Below are 27,546 nucleotides of genomic sequence, written 5' to 3'. Positions count from 1 at the left end.
CATAGTCAATGCATTGCGTCCATTGAATTGCGACATATGGTCAGCTTGTGGATTGTTCTCAATAGGAGCAGGAATCTACTAACCATGTTCAGCAGTTTACATAAAACTACGCATACAATCGGTCCATAGCAGGACCACCAATATTTCTACTAAAGAGTAACTTCTAAAATTTCTAAGCAGTCTAGAATGATATCTAAAGTGTACAATACAGGCAAAACGTCAACAATGCGGTCGTGCCCTGGTTTGAGGCTCAATTGGAAAGTCATCATTACTCCTAATTAATCATTTTCTCAAATCAATGTCAATAATCTATATATAACGAGTGTTAAATAAAAAATGAGAATTTTTTCAATACCTTTCAGTAACTCAAATAAAGAGCGTAAAATTTTCTTTCTCCAAGAAAATTGCTCTTTGGGCTCCCTAGAAACAGTAGGCGTGTTTGGTTTTGATAGTTTGAATTTAGTCAAAGCCAAGATGGCGTCGAAACAGCACGTGCTCCGCGAACGCATTGTACGGTTCTACGAAACGCATTTCCAGCAAGGAAAAAAGTTCACGGTGGCACATTTTAAGGAAGAAAATGTACCTGTCAATACGGTATATCGTATCCTGGGTTCCCTGAACGTAGAGCGGAAAGTCGGAAGTGGTCGTCCGGTGACGATAATGACGAAGCAGAGGAAGACGTCGTTAAAGAAGCTGTTTGACAACAAGGACGCAACCAGCCTGCGTGACGCCGGTCGGAAATATGGCTGCTCCCACGTATTGATCCATCGGACCCTCAAGATGGAAGGAATCGTCTGCATGAAGAAGACGAGGTCACCGGAGTACACGGAGGAGCAGATTGAGACGGTTAAATCACATTGTCGGTGGATGACCAAAAAATACCGCGGGACGTCTTTCGTTCAGGACAACGAAATCTATTTTCCGCTGTCCAAAACGCATATTCCAGGAAATGATAATTACTACTCCAGCGACAAGTCATCCACACCGCCTGAAGTGAAATACATGTTCAAGCACAAGTTTGAAAAAAGGTTATGTTGTACATCGCCATTTCCGACCGGGGCATTTCAAAGCCTTGGTTTAAGCCGGGCGGTCTGGCAATCAAGCAATTACAAATTACCGATTACAAATCTATCGAGAAGAGTGCCTCGATAAAATCCTGTTACCGTTCCTGAACGAGCATCACGCGGATGGAAAGTACGTCTTCTGGCCGGACAAGGCGTCTTCCCATTACGCCAAGAAGACGTTGGCGTATCTTGAGGAGAAAAAGATACCGTTCGTGCCGAAAGATCGTAACCCAACAAACTTGCCCCAGTGCCGCCCAATAGAGGATTTCTTTGGCTCACTCAGTGCCCTAGTGTATAAAAACAATTGGAGGGCCAAGGACACGAAGCAACTGACTACAAGAATCCAGAATTGTATCCGGAAAATGGACGTAAGTGCCGTACAACGTTCTTGTGATGAAATTATACACAAAAAACTTGGCAGGCATGAGAGTAGGTCGTATATATGATATGGCTAGAGTACCGATTACTATATAAATATGTAATAGTGATAAGGGTAACTCTATCCCGGAAAAAAAATCTGAATATTTTTTTGGAATTTTTTCTTAAATTTGGCTTCAAAAATACATATAATACCAGATATTTATCCCCTCTATTTTCCGATTTTAGTATTTTTGCATAAACAATATACAAAAAATTTAACCGTTGTTCATTTTTCAAATAAATCAAATTTGTTTACTTTGCAATGATAAATGGCGTTACGTTCGCTTCATCATCTTCATTCCGTCCACTATCATTTACACATGCGCCTTCACACAGTAATCTCAATTCACCTAAAATCAGGCCGGCGACGAGCTTTTTTGATTGAGCACAATGAATCACATGAATCAATTGAAATCACACATGGTTGAATTGCAAAATCACAATCACTCTATTGTCATCAATTCTGAAGAAACACCAACTGAAGAGCACGTGTGCAGATCCAATGTTCTTGAAGACTTAGCTGGAATTATGTTAGACGACTGCATAGTGACGAGAAATTTTGATTTTGATTTATAACCTGAATTCCTATGCCAAGATACATTAATTTGAGTGGCAAGTTCTAGAATATGTGTAACCACAGAAGTCAGAAAAAATTCTTTTATGAACGTTAATACTTTTTATGAACATTTTGTTAGAGAAGACCGCGCAAACAAGCAGATTTGACGCGATTAGGACAACATCATTATCCGATGTAGTGAGCTAAGTCATTAATTTATGGTCAACACATACGCAAAGGTAGAGAGTGAACGAGTGCGATTCCTACGACACAATCAATAGAAGGGGCGTGAGAAATAATATATTCACTTACAAGACTCTATCATGAGCAACACACACAGCCTTCACTATTGCCAGGCCACAACGCATGCAATGTCATGACATTACATCATATGTGTTCAAACAAAAATTAAGCTTTCAATGGGCTCCATTACCACATTACACGTATGCGGATTCACACGTTGCTGGATATATTCGGATGAATGGAAACTGCGAGAATTTTTTGGTTTTAGTTTGAGGAAATCGACAGTGTATTTTCCTCGGAAATTCCATATCCATCTACTCTTCTGTATTCCAAAAACTGCACGAGTTCGAATTATCCGAACGGTTTGCAATATTGCATTCTGTAATCCGTTCAACTCAAGTCCAATCGGGTTGTACATATGTGCCACACAATTTGACACAGTTGTCATTGAAATAGGCTCTAATATATGTTCTGTGTAATGTGGGGAAAAATCTTGAACAAAAATTATCTCTGATAATGATTTCATATTATGGATAGAATTTTGCCAGAAATGCAAGGAGATTTATAGAGAAAAAGTTAAGTTAGGGTTAGGACTAAGTTTCCAAGGTACTTAAAAAGCTTTGAAGAGTAATTTTCATTCCTATTTTAACAATGCAAAATTGCTTTCTGTTCTGCTAAGTATTTTTCACCAACGAGTCAGTAATTGAACGAAATTAATATAGATTTTCTTTATTTCAATTTCCTACTTTACCACAAAACAAAAATCAGTCATACACACCTGCACTTATGCATTAGTTATTGTTCATTTAACGGTCAAAATATTTTTACTAGAATAATTTATATGGCAGAACAACGTTTGCCGGGTCAGCTAGTCTTCTATATAAGATAGTAGTTCGCTCCATGATTAAGTCTAGAATAAAAGTAAACAAACATAACCTTGTTATATACCAGTTAATGTTAATCAACAATGACAAAGTTAGTTGAACGCCTTGACATTTCTGTTTTTTTTTTGTGAATTCAAATAACATCATATTATAATTCTAATTCTAATTTAAACAAATTAAGTTGTCCTATTATATTTTTTCGTCATTTCACATTGATTTGTTGATGTTGAATGTTTCCCGAAATTCGATTTATCGGTTTGATGCAACGAAGAAAAATTACAGTGATTCCGATGAGTTGATAAAAAAACGGTTTTAATTTTACTCGCATGGTAATTCGTCCCCTTGCTATAAATAGTAGAATAAGTTGAAATGTTAATAAACTATAGATATACGAATAGATTTAAGAATTGAGTGTTCATCAACATTGTTACAATTTCCTTATATCCCATCCTTCTCCTAAAAATATGTCACCCTTCTAAACTCGAGTACACCGCGAGTAATCGGTTTTCCACCTTACTAACCATAGATGTAAGAAAATTGTTTATATATGTATATAGTTTTCAAATTATATTTAAGAATTCGGCTCCTTTAAACATAAGTAACTGAGCCTGTAAAAATAAACCAATTAATTTTTGCATTTGTGGGTGGACATCACTTCAAGAGTGATGTTGTGAACTCTTTGATATTGAACTTTCAGTATTCAGGATACATTATGTCGCCACTCAGATGGTCAAACTTTTGTTTACATAGTCGCAATGCACTAGAATCACTTGCAATTTCTAAACAATTGAGTCAGCAACCCTATCGCTATATGGAATGTTGAACTGTATCCAAAGTCGAGTAAGGAAAAGTGTCGCGAATGTTCAATGACAGGGCTCGGAAAAGTCATATTGAAGTCAGGATAGTGGCATTCAATTGCTAATGAGTTTTGGCTTCTTCTCAGTGATGCCAACCTTCCTGATTTTTCAGGATTTTCCAGGCTGTTTGGCAGATTTCCTGATATTCTGACGAACACTGAATTATGCCTGATTTTACTGAAATGGATCCGGATTTTTCCTGATTTTTGTACTTTTTAGATTGGAATAAAAATTATTCGTGATAAATACAGTTCCTGTCAAAATTTTCCTGGTTTGAAATGAGAATCATCATAACAGCTTACTCATTCGTCTTCCTAAGCTCGAAGCCGCCGGACGGTTTTATATCGTTATCGTCCATCGTTGAAGTGATACCGTTATTTTCGTGGCTGGTGAAGTGAGTGTTGGACACTAACGGGATTCCCTGTGAATTCATTGGAGCAGACACAACAAGCGAGAGGAAGAAACGCTGCACGCGAGCGCTGAGTGCTGGTGTGTTATCGCCGTAGCACCGTCTTCGACATCATCACCGCGTGGTGCGATACACGGGTTCAGCTGTACCGAACGATCAACACGCAGCACCGTTATAAATAATCCGCACTGGTGTGCATAATAAGTATACTCAAATTAATAGGTTAAGGTTATTAGGTTAAGGAATTATAAAAAAAAATTGCAAAAATTATAAGAAAGTGTACATCTGCCATTTTAAATGGCAGAAGGGGAAGAAAGCGTTGACATGGATATCGAATCCACTGTCTCCCCCTCCCCAGCTACGGGTGCTGGGAAGTCGCTTAAACGCGTTCCCCCCTCAGAAGATGTCTCTTTACAGGAAGAGTTAACTCACCTCAACAAGCCTCCCTCAAGAAAATTTGCAAACCTTTCCTCTTCACCCCCTCATTCTCCCGCTCCCGTTTCCGCTCAACTCCCGAACTTGCCTCCCAGCCCTACTGATCCCGCCCCCGCTCAACAATCGACCTCGACCTCCCCCTCAGTTGCTTCCTCTCCTCGTGTCAAGGTCTATCCAGAAGATTCACCTGGAGCTGGCCCATGGGTTGTTTTTTTCCGGCCCAAACCGAACGGAAAATCCATCAATGTCATTCAGGTTTCGAAAGATCTGGCAAGATATTATTCCTCCGTGGTCGAAATCTCTAAGGTTAGACCGAACAAACTGCGTGTTGTCGTGAGTGATCGGAAACACGCAAATGCAGTTGTGATCGACGAGAGATTCTCCCTAGAGTATCGTGTCTACGTGCCTTCCCATGACGTAGAAATCTCGGGGGTGATAACTGAAACGGGTCTGACGTGTGAAATGATAAAGGAAGGAGTTGGTAAATTTAAAAGACTCCCGTTGGTGGGCGTTAAAATTTTGGACAGCCGCCAACTAGGGAAAGTATCCCAAGAAAAGGGAAAAACTAAATTCACGCCGTCAGACTCGTTTCGAGTAACTTTTGCTGGTTCCGCTCTCCCTGACTACGTCATGGTGGGCAAATTAAGACTGCCTGTGCGACTCTTCGTGCCAAAGCCCATGACTTGCCAAAAATGCAAGTCAGTTGGTCACACTTCAGATTATTGTGCCAACAAGGAGCGCTGTGCCACTTGCGGAGAGCAACATGAGGGGAAATCCTGCAGTGCGACTGAGCATAAATGTCCATATTGCGGGGGATCCCCACACGAGCTCTCAGTTTGTGAAACTTACAAGAGTCGCTGGGAGAAACAGAAGCGCTCTTTGAAGGAACGCTCGAAACGCACTTTTGCGGATATTTTAAAGGGCGCTTCTCCACTGGCCCAACAACAACAACCAATCATCACACAAAATGTCTTCGCCACGTTACCCGTTGACGAAATGGAAGCGGACACAGCTAACGGGGGCACACCGTTCATTTTCCAAGGGAATCCCCGGCGCAAAAATGTGACCACTCCCAAAGTTCAAGGACAAGCCCCTCCGGTTATACCTCCTGTTAGCATGCCTAAAAAATCGAGTGCAGCGGACAAGCAAAATCAGGTTCCTCCTGGCTTCCGTGGGAATAGTTCACCTTCGAACGACCCAGCACTCGAGGGGACATCAAAAACCCCAAATGTCCCTATTTTTCCGTCCAGCTCAACTCCCCAATCGGGATTTATAAAGTTGTCTGACCTTTTGGACCAAATCTTCAAGTGTTTTAATGTTTCCGACTCCATCAGAACCATTGTCATTTCAATGCTTCCAGTATTAAAGACAATTTTGCAACAATTGATGCAAACATGGCCCCTCCTTGCAATGATTATCTCTCTTGATGTCTAATTCAAATAGAGAGGTCGGAGATATCACTGTTTTACAGTGGAATTGTCGTAGTCTTATCCCTAAATTGGATACATTCAAATTTTTAATTCATAACTTCAATTGTGACGTTTTTGCTCTGTCCGAAACTTGGCTTTCTTCGCGAGATGATATCTCTTTCCACGATTTTAATATTATACGCTTGGACCGTGTTGACAGATACGGAGGGGTGCTATTGGGGATCAATAAGTGCCACTCATTTTTTAGAATTGACCTTCCACCTATTGGGGGGATCGAAGCTGTTGCTTGTCATGCAAACATCAGAGGCAAAGACCTTTGTATTGTCAGCTTGTATTGGCCTCCGAGAGCTGCGGTTAGCCGCAAGCAACTTGTTGACATGTGCTCACTCCTTCCTGAGCCACGATTGATCTTGGGAGACTTCAACTCTCACGGAACTGCCTGGGGGGAACAGTACGACGACAATCGTTCATCGATGATATATGACCTTTGTAACAGCTTCAATATGACCGTTTTGAATACTGGGGAAACAACACGTGTACCTAAACCTCCTGCTAACCCAAGTGCTCTTGACCTCTCGCTTTGCTCGAATTCACTATCGTTAGATTGCAAGTGGAATGTAATCCAGGACCCCAACGGTAGTGATCACTTGCCAATCAAAATTTCCATCACCATTGGTTCGAATTCTTCTGAATCTATAAACATGGCATATGACCTCACAAGACACATTGACTGGAAAAAATATGCGGACGCGATTGCTCTAGCCATCAATTCCAGAGATGGTTTGCCTCCATTGGAGGAGTATAACTTCCTTTCTCGTTTGATATATGACAGCGCGGTTCGCGCTCAAACGAAACCCATCCCAGGCTCCACTTTTCGTCAAAGGCCTCCCAATCCATGGTGGGATAGCCAATGTTCCAAGCTTTATCAGGATAAATCGAACGCATTTAAAGCTTTTCGGAAACGTGGAACCATTGAGAATTTTCAAACGTATTTGGACCTTGAAAATCAATTTAAAAACTTGATCAAAGGGAAAAAACGTGCTTATTGGCGAAATTTCGTGGGAGGTTTGTCACGAGAAACGTCAATGAAAAAATTATGGAAAGTGGCTCGAAACATGAGAAATCGCTCTTCATCGAATGAAAGCGAAGAATATTCACATCGATGGATTTTTAATTTTGCACGGAAGGTTTGTCCCGATTCCGTTCCTGTGCAAAAAATTGTTCGAGATATACCACAAGATAGGTGCGATCTTGATTCCGAGTTTTCGATGGTAGAATTCTCTCTTGCTCTCCTTTCTTGTAACAATTCGGCTCCAGGAACGGATAGAATTAAGTTCAACTTGTTAAAAAACCTCCCTGATGTGGCGAAACATCGCTTGTTGAATTTATTCAATCGGTTTCTGGAGCATAATATTGTTCCAGATGATTGGAGACAAGTGCGAATTATAGCTATTCAAAAACCCGGAAAACCCGCATCCGACTTCAATTCGTACCGTCCAATAGCAATGCTGTCTTGTATACGGAAATTGTTGGAGAAAATGATCTTGTTTCGCCTTGATCGATGGGTCGAAACGAATGGCCTACTCTCAGATACACAATATGGGTTCCGCAGGGGCAAGGGGACGAATGATTGTCTTGCGTTGCTTTCTTCAGAAATTCAAATGGCTTACGCCGAAAAAAAACAAATGGCTTCAGTATTCTTGGACATAAAGGGGGCCTTTGATTCTGTTTCAATAGAGGTTTTGTCAGACAAATTACACTCTCGGGGTCTGCCGCCTCTGTTGAATAATATGTTATATAACTTGCTTTGTGAGAAAAAGTTGAACTTTTCTCACGGGGATTCGACAGTAAATCGGGTCTCCTACATGGGCCTCCCCCAGGGCTCATGTTTAAGCCCCCTTTTGTACAACTTCTATGTAAGCGACATCGACAATTGTCTTACACAAAATTGCAGCCTAAGACAACTTGCAGATGACGGAGTGGTGTCTGTCGTAGGATCAAACGAATCCAACCTGCAAGGACCCTTACAAGATACTTTGAACAATTTTTCAACCTGGGCCATTGGGCTAGGGATCGAATTCTCCACGGAGAAAACAGAGATGGTGGTTTTTTCTAGGAAGCATAGACCAGCAAAACCAAAGCTTCAACTTTTGGGTAAACCGATCACTCATGCTATGTCATTCAAGTACCTTGGGGTCTGGTTCGACTCCAAATGTACTTGGGGGGCCCATATTAGGTATCTGAGTAAAAAATGCCAACAAAGAATAAACTTTCTCCGTACAATTACCGGCACCTGGTGGGGAGCCCATCCCGAAGATCTTATAATGTTGTATCGAACAACTATTCTCTCAGTGATGGAGTATGGCAGTTTCTGTTTTCAATCAGCTGCCAAAACACATCTCATTAAACTCGAGCGAATTCAGTATCTTTGTCTCCGTATTGCGTTGGGATGTATGCCCTCAACGCATACCATGAGTCTCGAGGTTTTGGCAGGCCTACTCCCACTAAAAGATCGCTTCAATTTATTATCGCTTCGGTTCCTCATCCGGTGTAAGGTTATGAACCCATTGGTGATCGGAAATTTTGAGCAGCTTATCGAGCTAAATTTTCATTCAGGATTCATGAGCTCATATCATGAATTCATCTCCATGCAGGTTGATCCTTCTTCGTATACTCCCAACCGTGTTTGTTTTCCTGACTACATCAATTCCTCTGTACATTTTGATCTGTTCATGAAGGAGAAAATCCATGGAATTCCAGATTATCATCGATCGGGGATCGTTCCTACGATCTTCAATGCAAAGTATGGGCGTGTCAATTGTGATAATATGTACTTTACTGATGGGTCCTCTATGAATGAGTCCACAGGATTTGGAGTGTTCAACGAAATTTTTAGCACCTCCCACAGTCTTCAGAATCCTTGCTCTGTGTATATTGCTGAATTGGCAGCAATACATTGGGCGCTGGACAGCGTCGCCTCACGACCTGTTGAACACTATTACATTGTAACGGATAGTCTTAGCTCTGTCGAAGCTATCCGTTCAGTGAGGCCGGAAAAGCACTCGCCGTACTTCCTTGAGAGAATACGAGAAAATTTGAGTGCTTTAACCAGACGCTGTTATGTCATTACCTTTGTCTGGGTCCCTTCACATTGCTCAATTCCGGGTAACGAGAGGGCTGACTCATTGGCAAAGGTAGGTGCAATTGAAGGCGATATTTATCAGCGTCAAATCGCCTTCAATGAATTTTATTCTTTAGTCCGTAAAAATACCATCGTTAACTGGCAACGTAAGTGGAACGAAGATGAATTGGGTCGGTGGCTTCACTCGATTATCCCTAAGGTTAGCCTCAAACCATGGTTCAAAAGTCTGGACTTAAGTCGGGACTTTATTCGCACCTTCTCTCGACTCATGTCCAATCACTGTTCGTTAGACGCGCTACTCTTTCGTTTTAATCTTGCCGATGGCAATATCTGTGCTTGTGGCCAAGGTTACCACGACATCGAACACGTTGTTTGGTCGTGCGAGGAGTATCTTGTTGCCAGATCGAATTTAGAAAACTTTCTTCGGGCTAGAGGAAGGCAGCCCAATGTGCCGGTGAGAGATGTGTTGGCTCGGTTAGACCTTGATTACATGTCCCAAATATATGTCTTCCTAAAAGCTATCGATCTTCGTGTGTGATTGTCCTTATATCCTTATATTCTCCTTTTCCTTTTCCTTCGCGAGAAATCAAATCCCTTCTTACTAACAATAGAATAAGGTGAAATGTAAATACATGTTAGATATAAGATAGGCTTAAGAATTGAGTATGATGAATGTGAGTGCGAATGTGAGTGTGAACATTGTCAACATATCCTTATATCCCATCCTTTTCCTGAAACAAAATGTCACCCTTCTAAACTCGAGCAAGCCGCGAGTAATCGGTTCTCTACCTCATTAACATTAGAATTAATAAAAAATGTTTATGTATACTTGTAACTATACAGATAGGAGTTTGGCTCCTTTAAACTTATGTAACTGAGCCTGTAAAAATAAACGATTTAATAAAAAAAAAAAAAATAACAGCTTACAAAAAATAAACTATTCGATCCGCACTTGTAAGCATTATACAAGTGCTTCGATCATCTTCGGAGTAGATAATCCATTCCGAAGCGATTCATGTATCGGATGTACAATGTCAACATTTATTAAATCCTGAAGTTGGCGTAAAAGAAAGATACATCAGATTAGAATGCCCGAAAGTAGTTTCAAATCGTTATGTTTAGAATTTAAATAAATATTTGTTGTTTTTTGAATATTGTCCTGACTCTTACTTTACCATTTGTTCAACATTCTTCATAATATTCTAAAAAACGAGTTCCTATTACGTAGAATATATATTCGATACGGAAAAGTAAAATGTTATTGATTTTCGATTGATTATGATTTTCGCTTCATAATAACAGAACACGAAGCTCAATGTCGTCAACACGAATTGAATAAATGAACATTTAGGATAGTGTTCCGAGATCTTTTTTTTCTTTCACTTCTAACTTCATGGATGACAACTTGTCTGTAAAGATGTCATTCTTGAAGTAAGAAGTGAGGGAAAAAAATATCTCGCTACGCTATCTTTCGTAGATTTTATGTGTATAAAACATAAGCATATATGATTAAAAAACCGGGTCCCTACAATGTTCTCTCAATGTTCTCAATGTTCTCATCCATTGGGATGAAAAAATTTCTATGCTGCGTGAAAGATGGCGAATGATTGTAGAATATAATAGTACACATGAAATTGGAAACAAAAATAAAAATGTTCCTTTTGTTTTCCCAAAAATCAGCAGGAACATTCCGGACAACTTAATTATCCTTATTTCTTCTGATTTTTATATTCATTCTTCCTGATTTTTTAAATTTTAAAAAAGTTGGTAACCCTGCAGCAGTTTCTCCGTTAAAATGATTCAACAGTCATTCGGGCGTTTAGTTGCTATCTCACTCAACGACTTGACTATCGCATTTCATTCTTCCCCGTCAAATGGACTTCATTGCATATTGAAGTGACTCCTCCCAAAATGAATTCGTTTCTCTCTCTCATGTATAACGTATGCATGTATCGATGTTTGAGTTCAACGTGGTTTGACATATACTACAGGTGAGCTAAATTTTTTTGTATTGTACACGAAAATTACTCATACATATAAAATAGCGTGCAGTGTTGTGTTCAGACACTCTGACAAATTTGTGCATTTTGTCGACATAAACCCGTTTTTCTGTATGTTTGTGAAAAAAATTGAATCTCTCGGAGACAAAGTGAACTAAAATTTTGTTTAGAATTCCTCCCAAACTGCACGCTATTTTGCACGCGCTATTTACTAATACTAACGCGAGGACCTTTATAGCATACCTGGTATTTGTCTAAGTTCGTTGGTTTGAGTTCACGGTGGGCAAATGATGGAATAACTGCTTTTTTGCATCAAATATCAAGTTTTCGTTTCACGTTATATGGGCTTTAAAATAAGATTGTGTATGCGGGTAACGAGATTCATGTCAGAAGGAGTAGTAGGAATTGAAATCAGATTGAATGCAGAGGTATATTTATATTCATCCGTCACTTCAATTAGAATAACCATTTGCTAGAATAGTTCATCAGTCATCCTCGCTCTTACACACTCGTCAATTCATTTCTAGTCAATTCAATTCTAGTCGATTCATTTCTAGTCAATTCAAGTCATGTTGACAGTGAATGCCGAGGTAGTACTAGTCGAAGCGAAGCGACTGAGAGGAGAATCGATTTTCATTTTTCATCTTCGAAGATTTCGGGCCCTGTTCAATGATAGCATTCCGCTTTCCAACATGATTGCAACATGATTGAGTACAGCGAACTGATTCTGTATTGTTGGATTCCAATAGTGTGAAATGCCAATATTACAATACATTAAAGTTTCCCTAGGAGACATTTGAATTATGTTGTGCAGGTGGCAAAGTCAATTCTCTACCGCTGACTCAACATCCAGAACTCGTGCTGTCTTTGATCTTCAGCCACCTATTAGAATCAATACATTTATTGTGACTGATGTTCAATGATTCATCAGACGTTATTTGGTGTGAATAATTTTGTAGAAGGTAGATTCAATCTGACATTGAAGATACTTTCTTTTCAGTAAGGTTATAATTTGATTGAGTGTCGTAAATGTACTGCTTTCAGCATTCCTGGAAAAAAAGAATGAACCAGTTAGGCTTCCATGTTGACTAATAAATAGTCTAGTTACTCTCGCTAGACTAATGGACCGTATTCTCGGGAAAGGCAAATTTGAACCGAATGTTTTATTCTACCTCAACGATGTTATCGTGGCGATGGAGACATTCAGCGAAAATATTCGTCTGCTTCGAGAAGTAGCTTCTTCTTCCTTGCCAAAGCGAATCTATATATCAATATAAAAAAAGGGAGATTTCATGTATCAAAGATATCATTACCCTGCGAAGGATTAACCAAACTTAGACGATTTCTTGGTATGATCCATTGCATAATGGTCCAGGAGATGCATTTAATTGGAAATTAGCATTTAGAGCTCGACAGTTATTCTCTAAACAAAAACTGTCTTCGACAATTTGTTACATACGATAAAGCGCTCAGTTTCATGTTATCAAAAATAGGGTGACCAAAATTGTCGATGAAATAAAAAATCTTACTTTCTTATCTTTATAGATAGAGGTAAATATAGTTCGACAATGTTGTGGTCCCAGTTATTTGAGACATCTTTGTAAAACAAAGTTTTTTTTCTATCTTTTGAAATAACCGTTATAGCGCCTTTTTTCTAAGCAACGTTTGGGTCACCATGCAAAAAAAAATGTTTTTTTGCTCTAACCTTTCTATTTCAAATTCTACAAACAAACTGTCTTCGGAAGACTTTTAGAACTTACTAATACAAACATTTTGCGATGCAGAACTTGTCAATATCTCAACTTCACCCAAAGTTATTGATATTTCTTCCCAAAAAACACGCTCTTTTCATTTGTTTGTTATTCTTTCTGGGGCAACCATAAACAATGTTTGTTGACAGAATTTGAAAGAGTAGATTTCACTCTATATAATATGTGATTTCCAAAACTATGTTATTTTTTGTGAAATTGAAATCGAATCATGAGTTTTTGGGTAAAAAACCTCAATAACTTTAAGTAGGACTAAGATATTGAGAAGTTCTGCATCGCAAAATGTTGGTATTGATAAGATTTAAAAGTCGTACGAAGACAGTTTTGATGTAGAAATTGAAATATAAAAGTTAAAGCAAAAAAACGTGTTTTCATGGTTATCCTAATGCAACATAGATAGAAAGCGCCCAAAACAACTTTGTGGGAGATATTTGTTCTTTAGACAAAAACTGTCTTCAACAAAGTTGTTACATATGATAGAGCGCTCATTTGTATGTTATCAAAAATAGGGTAACCAAAATTTTCGACGAAATAAAAAATCTAACTTTCTTATCTTTATATATAGAGATAAACATAGTTCGACAATGTTGTAGCCCCAGTTATTTTAAACAACTTTGTAGAACAAAGCTTTTTTCTATCTTTTAATATAATCGATTTAGCGCTTTTTTCTAAGTTGCATTAGAGTGACCATGAAAAACGGTGTTTTTTAGCTTTTACTTTTATATTTCAAATTCTACATCAAAACTGTCTTCGTTTGACTTTTAGAGCTTATCAATTCCAACATTTTGCGATGCAGAACTTGTCAAATCATCTTAATCCTACTTAAAGTTATTTATGTTTCTTACCCAAAAACTCATGATTTCAATTTCAATTTACTGAAACACAAAAAATAACATAGTGTTAAAAATCACACATCATGTAGAGCGAACTATGCTCTTTGAAATGCCGTCAATAAACTTTGTTTATGTTTATGTCCAGAAAGAATGACAAACAATTGACGATGCGATTTTTTTTCAGCAGAATATTAGCTTCTATTTATCTACAAAAGTTGAAATAAAACTCTCGATTGGAATAGAGATGAGCCCAACCCTATTATCGCCATCCATTCCCAATGTCGCAGTCGTCGTCGAACATCGCCGCCAATTGGAACGCAGCCGCGTGTGAGCAGAGGTTATGACAACCCATAATTGCACTCAGAACAAGAACATGACACAGTAGGGCAAAAAAGAGATATCCATCAGCGCGGAATCTATACTTGGACTTGCATAACGCACGGATGCTGGCGAGCGATGATGGTGCCAGTTCGGTTCGGCACTACTTCTTTGGAACTGCAGCTTGCTTCGCTGCAGGTGGCGATCGCAAAAAAGGGATTGAATTACTGCATTCTCGATTCATTTCTTATTTATTATTAGTGGTAGCCGCTGCTGGTGCCCCTGCCGGAGCTTCATATCGCCTGGTGTTCGATATGTGTGGATATTAGTTGTTGCTGTGTTTTTTTTATTCATCGCACACATCGCTTATTGGTTGTCATTGCGCTCGTTCAAACGTTTAATCAAACAATAATGAAACGATCACGACGCGGTTATTCGCCTTAATCGAAGTGACACGATTTTCCGGACTCTTTCGGTTCTGATGAATGATGGCAGCTCTGGCCTTGGGCTGGTGCGAAACATTGAGCTTCAACCCCGGCTCGAGAAGTGACGCAGAAGAAGTGGCCGCGAGTTCCGTTTTTTTTTCTCTCCAATCTAATCACCCCAAGCGGCTGCCCGTAATCGGTCCCATTAGCTGCAACAACGATACTGTTAACAAGTTTTGCGTAAGTGGACAGCCCGCGTGGATTATTAGCTGGACCAATTAGGTTTGTCGTGTACTTAGCCTAGTTGCAGCAAACTGTAACCATGTTAAGATTTCTGTGTAAACAATCCAACGCCACTTCAACGCTCTACGGGGCAAAAATATATGCGTTTCGGATGAAATATTCATTTTTGAAGTTGATACGATAATGAGATAATCAATTTTAAACACCAGCTTGGGGAATATTTTAGCATAGCGTTGTATCAAGACGAATCGATGTTAACCATTCGCGCTGTTCGATACATGCGATAAATAAATAAGTAAACAACTGTGGATCGGTATTTCAGAAAAGTCGGCAAACATCTTCGATGGGAACCTATGGTGTTTGGTGTTTGCATTTGGTGTACCTCCGCTTGGCATAGATGCAAGCAATTGTAAACATTCGCCGATATGTCATTACGACAATTTCCACGTGCGAACACGTCGATTATTATCTCCAACGCCCCAACGCCGCTGGAAACGATGTCAAGTGGCCAAGATCGCGCGCGCGCAATGTTGCGTTGCGCGTGTGAAAGAAGAGTGCTAATGGATACCGATGAGCCTCCCATCACTCCTTGCACCTCTGACCAGCGCGCGAACCACCATGATTTATTTGCGTTCCATTGACTCCCGATCATACGACATCATTCTATTGTAGATCACGCCGGCTGATTAGAGAGCTCTGGTGCTACATAACATGGCCCCCTTCTGAATATTCATCAGTGGGCTTGTTAAAAAGATATCATTCATTCAATTCCACCGCCCTTTGTTTGTTTCATCCAACATCTCGAGTCCAGTCTGTCTGATGTGACTGACAGTGTTTGCTTTTGCCGCCTTAATAATGTTTTTTGTTTATTTTCCCTCCCCGTTTCGGACAGATTTCCAACACGAGCAGAGAGCAGAAAGGGCGGTGCCATGACGAACGACGCCAACAGTAAAACCGGGAAAATGGACTCCCGCATTGGGCTGGAGTATATCGTCGAAAACAGTGACTACGTCAACAAGTTGGGCCTTGCGCTGGACACCAACAATGTGACGGTGAAAAAGCAAGTGTTTGAATTGCTGTCCGCTCTCTGCGCCTACAGTTCCAACGGTTACAAGCGGACAATAGAGACACTGGAACATTACAAGGTAATATTAGGTTCCCCATATCGAACCAACCTTGACTTACGCGATGGCTAAAATTATTACGCACAATAAACTTATCGATTATATGTTTCCCTCTTAATTTCGTTCCACGCACAAATGCGAACCCCCAAATTTGCAGAACATCAAAGGTGAGCGCTATCGACTGAATATAGTGGTCGTGGAACTGGACAAAACCACCGCTGTCGAGTATCAAATTGCGCTGTTGGCGTTCATAAACTGTATTATTATATCGGCAGCCACGCTACAGGATCGAATACGGATTCGAAATGAATTTATAGGTGAGTAATTGACACAGCGTATTGACACAAGACACATAGATACGACGACATTGACATTAGAGGAAAAACCAAATGTTTGAAATACCACGGATGGAATAAGATAATGTTCATATTTGCAACAACAAACATTACTCACAGGAAGTTACCGATGTATTCCCCCTGAAAATTTCGTGAGTTTGGCTCAATCTGTTTTAAGGTACGATCAAAATTTAGTCAACTTAAATTAATCGAATATCTTTGAAAAAACCTCAACATTCCTCGTTTTCATACGTGTGTACGAGTAGAATGAGGTCTCTATTTTGATTTTCACATTTGCTCGTTAGATTTTAAATGATGTTCGAGCACGAGGGGCAACGTATCCAAATTTTGCTTCACGCATCCCGAGAATTCAAACTACACGCAAGTCGAGTGAGCGAAAACGTTGAAAGTGCCCAAATCAACTGTCCTCAACGTAATAAAAGTATTCGGAGAATATTTTCAAGCATGGAAACTCTTAAATTTCGCTAATAAATAACTAGGTTGGCAGACTATCTGTACCTTTGACAAGAAAAGTAACATTTTCATTGCAACCAGGACCGTCAACCAGGAAATTTACGTGAACATGTGCCCAGGAAAACGTCCGCTGCCTTTCCTGAAGTGAATTATATTAATATTGTTTAACATACAGATCTTCAACCGGCATACTGAATACAAATTCATTACACGATAACCAAGCTAGACGTATAATTACACAAATAGAAGCAAACAACGCGAAAATATCAAGAAGCGGAAGAAGATCAATCGAAGGTAAGTGAGAACTTCCATTCGGTCGCCATTACAACCTCAAGGCTGATTTAGACGATGCCAGTCAGCGCTCTAGTTGAGGTATCCAGTGAACAGAGAACAGACACTCTGTCCAAGTTACTTGTACCAGTATCGAACAAGTAATTGGCCTCTAACTTGAACAGAGTGTCTGTTCTCTATTCACTGGATACTTCAACTAGAGCGCTGGCTGGCATCGTCTAAATCAGCCTTCACTCACTTCATAGGAGCGAGTTCGTCCGACCGGGCAGGATCCATCCGTGTTCTAAGAGTGACCATCGACGCTATAACATGTAGAAATTCCGGCTGTCGATGCTTTATCTGCTCTCAGATTTAGCGTGCTCACGGCGCTTATAATTTTACGGATATACACAAGTTAAAGATGATCTACTGTTTTTTGGGTATGGAAATTTTGCCTCTCCCACTTATTCAGAGTACACTATTTGACCGAAGCCAAATATTTGACACTTTTTGACAGATGAAATTTGATCAACTGATCAAATATATTTAACGCGAAACACGACGAACAAGCTGTTGTAATTATCTTGCTTGCTCAATCTTTGTCCCACCTGTTCGTCAAACCATGTGGGGTGACACGGGGTGATTTGGACCACCCCTCTATCTCAAAAATTACGGCTAAAATTGGATTTTCTATAATGTCATTTCCTTCTATTGTTGAACCGTATGTACCTAAAGTAAAAAAAAACTCTGGTAAAATTTCACAAATAGAGGGAAACGGTAGCATAAATACATCAAGTACTTTGAGCGTCAAAAAATGTGAGTTTTCCGATCGTGGTGTAAGGTTTTTCCCGCTGATTAAACAAACTTTTCGTGTATGGTGCAGTAAAGTTCTGTTCGCCTACAGAAGAGGAACAATTTGATGTAGCGAAACTGTAAGTTTGATAACAATAAGAGGCGAATGAACTGCAAAGTTTAAAGCCTCTTAAAAACAAAGAAGAAGAAGAAGAAGATGATAACAATATATGGAATTAATTGCATTTTCATTTTTGCGTGTTGTGTGGGGTGACATGGACACGTTTCTGTGGGGTGAATTGGTCCTACAGGTTTGAGACTTTTCTTTGGTCTAATTGATTCCAGATGCCGCTGAATTACAAGAAGAGGATGGACAGACAACGTTGGAAGAAGGAGGAGCTTGAAAGAGCAACACAGTCCATCGAGAACGGATTTTCTTAGACCAAGCATCAAAAGTGTTCGAAAATGCTCCACCAACAGTGAAAAGAGTCATGCATAATTCGAGATGGTGTCAATCTAACTTTTCTGGTCTGGAATCTGGCCAAGACACCTGGTATCGATCCCAAAACATTGTTACTGATTGTAACATTATCCCAAAATATTTTACATAAACTGGACCACTGGACTGGACCAAATCACCCCACATCAAATTTTAATGTCCAAAAATCATCTCTTTTATTTTATGATATATTTGGTAGATTGAAGCTTTATATAATGATTAAACATTATTTATTGAGAGAGAACAAGTGTAGCTCAGTATACAATGTAACATTTTTTATTTACACCGTATTGGTTTGGAAATATTAGGCGATTTGCTGAGGTGGTCCAAATTCCCCCCTTTTCCCCTACTGACATAAGTTGAATATTTTAGTCTTTGTTTTCCTCGTACGATGACCTTATTTGCCACTGTTGATAATTGTGAAGTAACGAACAAAGTAATATTTGTACCAAATTTCAACCAAATTTTATCTGTCAAGATGTGAAACGTTAGAGTACCGTTTTGTCTCAAATTCCGAACACTTAAGCTTTGATGGCATTTAAACAGTGTCTCATTACTCAAAATGGTACTTTTTCGCGAAATTCATTGGATTTTCGGATACAATAGAGCCTTCTTTTTCATTCGACACCAAAAAAAATGATTTACAATAATGTTTTCATGGTGAAAAACAAAAAATTACATTTATCCAATTTGTCTCAAATTCCGAACACCATTTTTGTCACTGACTCATATTCCGAACACTTTGTCTCAAATTCCGAACAGCAAAAATGCATTTTTTTTTTTAAATCATAACTTTTAAACTACTAGACCAATTCATATGATCAATATATCAAATTAAAGTCAATTAGCTAGTCTTTTTTGGAAAAATATTATGCTTGCAAAAAAATTGATTTTTGCTTTTATAATTATTGATTGTATTTGTTTCTTATAGTTAACATGGTTTCGGGACCAAGGGCGCTATATCGGTATCGATACCTGTAAATGATGTTAAAATGAAGTCCATAACCTAAAGAATGTCAAGCTTTTGAATATTAAATTATTTATAACATTAAATTTCAGTAAATTCACATTTAAAAAATGAAGTGTTCGCAATTTGAATCATGCGTAGAAACTTGATTCATATTCCGAACACTAATTTTAATGAAGATTTCTGTATAAAATATCATTTTATTTCACCCATTTACTGTAGATTCTTACCGTTTCTAGCACTTAACATGAAAACAACAAACAAAATAGTTGAACAAACTACAAAAACTGAAAAATTAACGATGCTTGTTTTTTACAAAATTTGCTAACGCAAACATTTTATCATTGGTTTTGATTGTCACTTTTTTGTAAATTTGATATTATAAATTATAGGCTGCATCGATACCTGTAAATTATGTTAAAATGAAACCTGTAACCCAAAGAATGTTAAGGCTTTCATTATTCAATGATTTATAACATTAAAGTTCAGTAAATTTACATTTAAAATGAAGTGTTCGGAATTTGAATCATGCGTCGAAACTTGATTCAAATTTCGAACACTACATCAATACTAATTTTGATGAGTATTTCTGCATAAAATATCATTTTTCCATCCATTTATTGTAGATTCAAACCTTTTTTTAGCACTTAACATGGAAAATGACAAACAAAATAGTTGAAACAAGTACAAAAATTGAAAAATTAACGATGCTTGTTTTTTACGGAATTTGCTAAAGCTAACATTTTTTCTTTGGTTTTGACTGTCACTTTTTGCAAATATGTAATATTTAAATTATAGACTGTATCGATACCTGTGAATGATGTTAAAATGTAGCCTATACCCCAAAGAATGTCCGGACCTTTATTATTCAATATATATATATATATATATATATATATATATATATATATATATATATATATATATATATATATATATATATATATATAAATGGATTCCTGTCTGTCTGTCTGTCTGATTCTTATGGACTCGGATACTATTGGTATGTAGGAGTTTTTGGGACCGGGGAAGGTTTTCGTAATAGTTTGAGACCCCTCCCCCTCTCTAAGGGGAGGCTGCCATAAAAATTAAACACAAATTTGTACATTACTCGGGAATTAATCAAACAAATGAAACGAAATTTCGCATATGGAGGTTGTAGGATGCAATAAATGATTCTATGATGGTTAGACTCTCCACCCCCCCCCCTCACTAAAGGGGGCTGCCATACAAAAAAAAACACAAATTTCTACATTACTCGAGAGTTAATCAAGCAAATGAAATCAAATTAGGCATATTGAAGTTTTAGGGTGCAATAAATGTTTCTATGGTGGTTAAACTCTCCAAAACACCCCCCCCCCCCTTCTCTAAAGGGGCTGCCATACGAATGAAACACAAATTTCTACATTACTCGGGAATTAATCAAGCAAATGAAACCAAATTTGGCATGTGGAGGTTTTAGAGTGCTTTAAATGTTTTTATGGTGGTAAGATACCACTCCCCCCTCTCTAAGGGGGGCTGCTATGCAAATGAAACTCAAATTTCTGCATTACTCGGGAACTAATGAAGCACAATTTGGGATGTAAGGGTTTTTGGGTATGAGAAATGTTTCTATGATGGTATGACACCCCTCCCTCCTCTGGAATGGAGAAGGGGTCCCATAAAAATATTACACATATTTCAACCAAAAATATTCCAACCTAACATGACAATTGAAAATTTTCGGAAAATTTTGATGGAAAAGGGAAAATTCGGAAAATTAAATCTCCTTATGTTCTACGCACTCCTATATCTTCTTCTATCTATACCAATAAAAAAGTATCGCCAAATGTGTTGATAAGAGCAGAACTCGAGGCAGGAATTGTCCGATTTAGGACTTTCTTTATTCTATCATATTTTCTGTATAAAACATTTATTCCATGTAACGGAGAAACATGTTATTTGCAAGTGGTTGAAAAATCTTGAACGAGAATTATGTCTGAAAATAATCTGATATTATAATGATGAGTTTTGTTAGAAATACTAGGAATTTTATAGTAAAAGGTAAATTCAACGGGGTCGATTAGAAGATCAATCAATGAGCAGTTCTGCGATTGGACCCATGAACTTGCTCATAGTAAGAAAACATGAATGTTTGAAGGTTTTGATAACAAAAAACAAATTTTGGGCGGGACGAAGTTTGCCGGGTCAGCTAGTTATTTATAACAAAGAAGTATAGTAACTTTACATTTAAAAAGGAAGTGTTTGGAATTTGAGGCTGTTCGGAATATAAGACAAAACGGTAATTTGAGTGGGATCACCGAGTTTTTCCTCCAATGCATTCACATTATTCCGTGACAATTACGCGTCCCTTGAGATTTGATCAAGTGTTTGAATCTCTTGCGGTGTGTTTAGAGTACTACATGGGCTGGAAAGTCCCGGGACAATCGTTTTTTGGGCAAAGCTGTATTTATTCCTCAATATAGTTTCCTTCGAGGGCAATACACTTGTACACAATCACAATCCTAAACGTCGGGCAACGTATGGATACCCCGGTCATGCATCAACATCGACGGCCGCGCGGAATATTCACGGCCAGAAGGTTATGCTGTCAACTTGGTGGGACCAGCTGGGTGTGTTGTGCTATGAGCTGCTAAAACCGAATGAAACCATTACGGGGGACCTCTACCGACAACAATTGATCCGTTTGAGCCGTACACTGAAGTAAAAACGACCACTACACGAGCAAAGACACGATAAACTTATTTTGCAACACGACAATGCTCGGCCGCATGTCGCGAAACCGATCAAAACATACTTGGAAACGCTGAAATAGGAGGTCCTATTCCACCCGCCGTATTCTCCAGATATTGCTCCGTCCGATTACTACCTTTTTCGATCGATGCAACAAAGCCTGGTTGACCAGCGCTTCTCCAATTTTGATGAAGTCGAAAGTCGATTCGTGGTTAGCCGACAACCCGGCCGATTATTTTCGCAAAGGTATCCGTGAATGGCAAGAAAGATGGGGAAAAATTGAGACTAGCGATGGGAAATACTTTAAATATTAATTTTGTAGCCATTTTTGTAGAATAAAACATATTTGAAAAATAAACGAAGAAATTTACCGGTACTCCTATTACAACATGAGATAAAAATGTACACGAGTAAATTCGGCTCTGTTACAGCTGAATTGCTAAATGAGCCTAATAAAAATATACAGTTGGGATAAAAAATCATACTAAATATTATTGATGTTTTTTTCCCAAAAACTCATTATTTAAATTTAGTTTACTCAAAATATCAAATACTCTGTATTGTAAAATGTTTGTCTTGACAAGTTCTAAAAGTCGTCTGAATACAGTTTTCATTTAGAATTTGAAATATAAAAGTTGGAGCAAAAACCCGTTCTGCTCATGGTTACCCTAATGCAGCTTAGAAAAAAGGGGTGAATCGGATATATTAGAAAAAGTTTTATTTTACAAATTTGTTCAAAATAATCGGGGCTACAATATTGTCGAACTATGTTCACCTCTATCTATAAAAACAAGAAAGTTTTTTTTTTATATTTGACATTTGACAATATAAAAATTAACGCTTCATCATATGTAACAATTTTGTCAAAGTTTTTGTAGAAAATAACTGTTGAGCTCTAGATGCCAATTTCCTTCCAAATTCCAAACATTGTTAACACACTTAATAACAGATCGCCTTCAAACCTTGCGCCACTATAAAAGAAAATCGTCTCATCTTAAGGATAAAAAGAATTTGGAAAACTTTGTTAAGCGTTTTTTTTTCATGATACCCGTTACTTCTCTTACAAAATGAATGTACAGTTAATCATTTGGCTTCCCCTTCCAATCACTTCAAATGTATCCGATGTTCAGCAAAAGTCTTCAGGTCATGTAGAGACGTGATTTTAGGGGGTGAATAAAGAGAATAAACAGCCCGTTTATTAACCCGAGATTCTGGCTCCCTCTCGATTCAACTGCCCGAAGAAAAATGAATCTGCCTTCCGCAAAATTTGCCAAAACCACAATACTATTAATGACCCAGCCGGACTGCCAAAGTACCTAATTTGATAAATAGATACAATTCTCGACCGAATGGTGGTCGGTATCACACTCCGCTCAGGTAGCTTGAAAAATGAGCCAACAGACATTTCAGAGCTCCCGGCGTCGCACCGTAGGAGGAGGTCCACCAGACAGGGCCGCAAATTGTGGCACATTAGTACCGCGAAGCATGTGATCTTTACCGCAGCGCGCGCTCACAAACACACCGGGGAAATAATGTTACTCCACATTTCGCACGGAAAGCCCTATCAGTTCGCAACACAGCATCCATTCCTCACTTCCCCCGGGGGGTCGAGACGACGGCGCCAAACAGGCGACGAGAATTTGATTGCTATCGGCACAGTTCTCTGGGATTATTGGGGTGCTATGATGTTTGTCCTTTTGCTTCTCTTCGCACGTGGAAAGACGACTCTGCGAGATGCGAAATTACTTTACCGAGTCACAAAGTAGATCTTAATTGCCACCGGACTCCATCATCATAATGGGAGCGGGTGGAGGCTACACTTGCAGATGAAATATGATTAAATTTATCGACCGGGTATGAACAGGTCAGCTAACACCGGTGGTGTTTAGACATCAGATATGAATGTTTTGCATCGCGGGGAGTCAAATTTATTGCCATTCTCATGTTCCCCAGTCAGCAAATATTTCCCCGGATTATGAGTTAGAGATCATAAATTTTAGCCATCGTTTGCGGAATGTCGGTTTCGTGTATGTAACAGATGATGTCAATTCAGCGTGAGCTTTATCGTTATAAATTGATAGCTCGCAAAACTAATTTACTGTACGGTAGCGGCACGTGTACTTCTCATAGGAACGCTTTACTCTTTGCACGGGGTCTGTCGAAAATTAGCGATAAAGATAAAAATTGGGTGACCCCCAGCAAATATTACGTAACCATACCACTAGTATTGAGATTCTTCTATGTTGTGAGAAAGTTTGAAAGATATTCATCAACAAATTTTTGAGGATATATTGATCAATATTGATGGAATACGATATTATCAAGCAATAAACTACCAATTTTGGTGGTATAATCAAATATGGATCAGGAAAACAAATTACGATTTTGTCTTTCAGCAATAGATAACGAACCAACCGCGTGTGTTTTGGCGGGTGCTTCGCCGAAGCGTCCTTAACAAGGTCGTACCGATGAAATATTTACCCCTCCTCTATCAATCAGGGCGCAGGTTTGAACCCGCCACTTCTCTCTTCCCTCATACCTATATTTATGTTTGTTATCTACTCCAAAGTGGCGCAGTTTTCTTGTTTACCTGTTGATAAGAAGACTGGCCAACGACCAAACTCTGCGGTATTTGTCCTACGAAACAGAGCAAAACAAACTTTTGGGTTCCTAAGCGAGCCATTTGTATCGAGTTGTGACCTTTCAAAACTAACACGAGCCCGCATCAAGTTCAAGTTCATCTCGGATATTCTACAATCTGATAGCTTCTCCTGTGTATACTAGGAGACTCCTATTTTACGAAACACCCTTCCAGGCCCCAGCAGCAACGATCGTAAAACTAAAACAGAAACTCAGAAAAAAAACTGACCAATAAATCAAAACTTTTATGCACGGGCTGAAATCTCACAATGCATCAAGGCGGTGACGGCTCGAACGTGAGTTTTATTTGCTTTGGGTCAAAGTCGGGTGCGACTGACAATGCGAAAGCGTGACGTAAATAGCGATAGAAATATGGCCGATAAGTTCAATAGATTTGAGTTTTCGCGATACCGATGATAACGGTGCGCGGCGCACGACGACCGAACGGAACACTGTAAATTTAGGCCGAAAAGCCGTTCGGGGTGGTGGAATTTTCGAAACCAACAATCATTGGCAATCATTTAATATTCATCCTGTACACACAATTTAGGAACAAATTTGTCTTGCACGTGACAATGACGTGCGAGTAGGTTTCTGTGGCGTTGCAGTGATTCATTTAATATCCAATTTCACAGAGATGAACGTTCAGATCGTTTTTGTAATACACCGATCATTAAAATTCGGGAAGATCCGATCAGACGACAAGAAATTGAGGATACAAATTAAGCATCTAAATAGCAGTCGCGTCACGAAAATTGTCCAATTTTGAGCTTAGTCATTTCCTATTGGAGTTACGAGATTTTACACCAATCGATTCGGGCACACAAATTATTGTTTTCAATCCGCTAGTTCATCACTTCCAATTTTAAATTTATTACTCGTTTTACCACCTCCACCATTATTCTACATTTTTCATTAACAAAATATAACAACATAGTACGCATAAAAATTCTATTGCAACGCATGAAAAACAGCAACAATGTGTGCGTGTGATTCAAACACATACAAGCACTCTCCACCAGACGGAATCAAAACCGACGACGTTGATCATGATTTTGCTCTTGAACCGCTGCGTATGATATCAGGATAAAGAAATACTAGTGACTGTTTGCCGTTTGGAACGAGGTTGTGTAATATAATAATGATGTGTTCAATTATACAATTTTTGAGCTCTTCGAATAAACATTCGTCTCTAAAATGTGCAATGAAAATCGCGAATCGCATCCTATATACCCATATAAGTAGCGGACGGGCTAAGTCTCAATTTCAATACTTCCTCGCCCATCAATGTCTGTAGAACAAGCACTGCATTCACATTTCAGACGAACGACCGCTGTGTGTGATATCAACATTAAGAAAGACCGTTGATCAGTGCTGCAAATTATAAAATCATTCATTGGAATTCGAACAAACAATTCCCATCAGTCAAGCTTAACAACACCTTTATTCATCGTGAGCCCATGAGCTGATTTGACGAATATTTCATTCATACGGATCTCTTCTCGCCGTATTCCTTCCATTCAATCGCTCCTTCATTTAAGTCGCTTATCATGCTGTTCTTTGAGATCAACTGTTTGATCCTATCAACGGAAATAGTGTCCAAAACTCAATTGACATCCAACGATTTGTTGTGTAATTTTGGTTGGTTTTCAGGGAGAAACAGAAGGTTTGAGAAGGTTTTGTTCCCTTGTTTTTTCTCGCATTGCTGTGAGAGTACGACGTTAACACATAAGTATAGGATTGAGCTATCTTGGATCGATATATAGAACATCGATCTTTTTCTCTCCGATTTTCGATTTTTGGATCGAATTTTGGTATTCTAAAAAATTGCGAAAATCGATCTTTTCGATCGTAGATTTTTTTAAATTTGTTTTTCAGCGATAATTGATTTTAATCTAATCAAAAATCACCTAACAAATTTCATAAACATTTGATCCTTTTCAAAGTTGTCAAATTAGTGGTCGTATTTAGAAGAAGTAAATTTGTAAATTTGGTCATTACATTACATGACCAATTGTTCACAATCACTAGGTTGATAGTGGAAATTGTGACGAAAATGGATGGTGACATCAGGTCCAGCCGGAACGTTTTTTGCTAGAACTGGGAATACTATAAAGATTTCGACTAAATGCCAGATGCACGATTGGATTTTATGGGATTATTGTCAGCGAAGTTCTGGACAAATATTGGATTTCTAATAATAATTTTCAATTGATTCGTTTAATGAAGAGTTAAATGAAGATCTATGATTAAACCCACGAAGGTTCGCTTAGTAAACAAACGTGAATGCTCGAAAGAATTCATATCAACAATTAAATTTTAAGCGAGACGTTGTTCGCCAGGTCAGCTTTTAAGTAAATAATTGGAAAAAAGGCATTCGATTTTCGAAAGATCGGTTCAGCAAAGATCGATTCTCTGGTACCAATTTAATCAGTGAATCGATTCCTACAACGTTAGAAAATCGATTCGTCAAGATCGGCCTTTTTCTAAAGATCGCCCAATCCTAATCAGGATGTTAGAGAATGTGTTTTGCTATCGCCTGCAATTTTGCTGAAAGATGCCTTGAATGTAATACAGTGTAAAAACCGAAATCGTGAATTATGTGTTTTCGTTCGTCCCAATACATTCATCTCATTCAAATGAGAAGGTATAACTTCTCGTTTGAGAATGAACTCTTCGGATTA

General features: G+C 38.7%; 1 protein-coding gene across 3 annotated transcripts in view; it reads left to right on the top strand.

The window, feature by feature from the left end:
- Nucleotides 1-27,546, top strand: part of LOC129774885 (inverted formin-2) — a 215,366-nt gene that overhangs the window by 139,504 nt on the left and 48,316 nt on the right. For all 3 annotated transcript variants that reach the window (XM_055778931.1, XM_055778929.1, XM_055778930.1), the window contains 2 exons: nt 15,921-16,173; nt 16,310-16,469. In XM_055778931.1, coding sequence (XP_055634906.1) covers nt 15,958-16,173; nt 16,310-16,469 — 376 coding nt within the window. In that variant the 5' untranslated portion in view covers nt 15,921-15,957. The remainder of the gene's footprint in view (nt 1-15,920; nt 16,174-16,309; nt 16,470-27,546) is intronic.

Source organism: Toxorhynchites rutilus, chromosome 3 (genome assembly GCF_029784135.1).
Source record: "Toxorhynchites rutilus septentrionalis strain SRP chromosome 3, ASM2978413v1, whole genome shotgun sequence".
In the NCBI taxonomy this organism is placed as follows: Eukaryota; Metazoa; Arthropoda; class Insecta; order Diptera; family Culicidae; genus Toxorhynchites; species Toxorhynchites rutilus.
The sequence above is the reverse complement of the archived record's forward strand: the minus strand, read 5'-3'. Positions and strand labels throughout refer to the sequence as shown.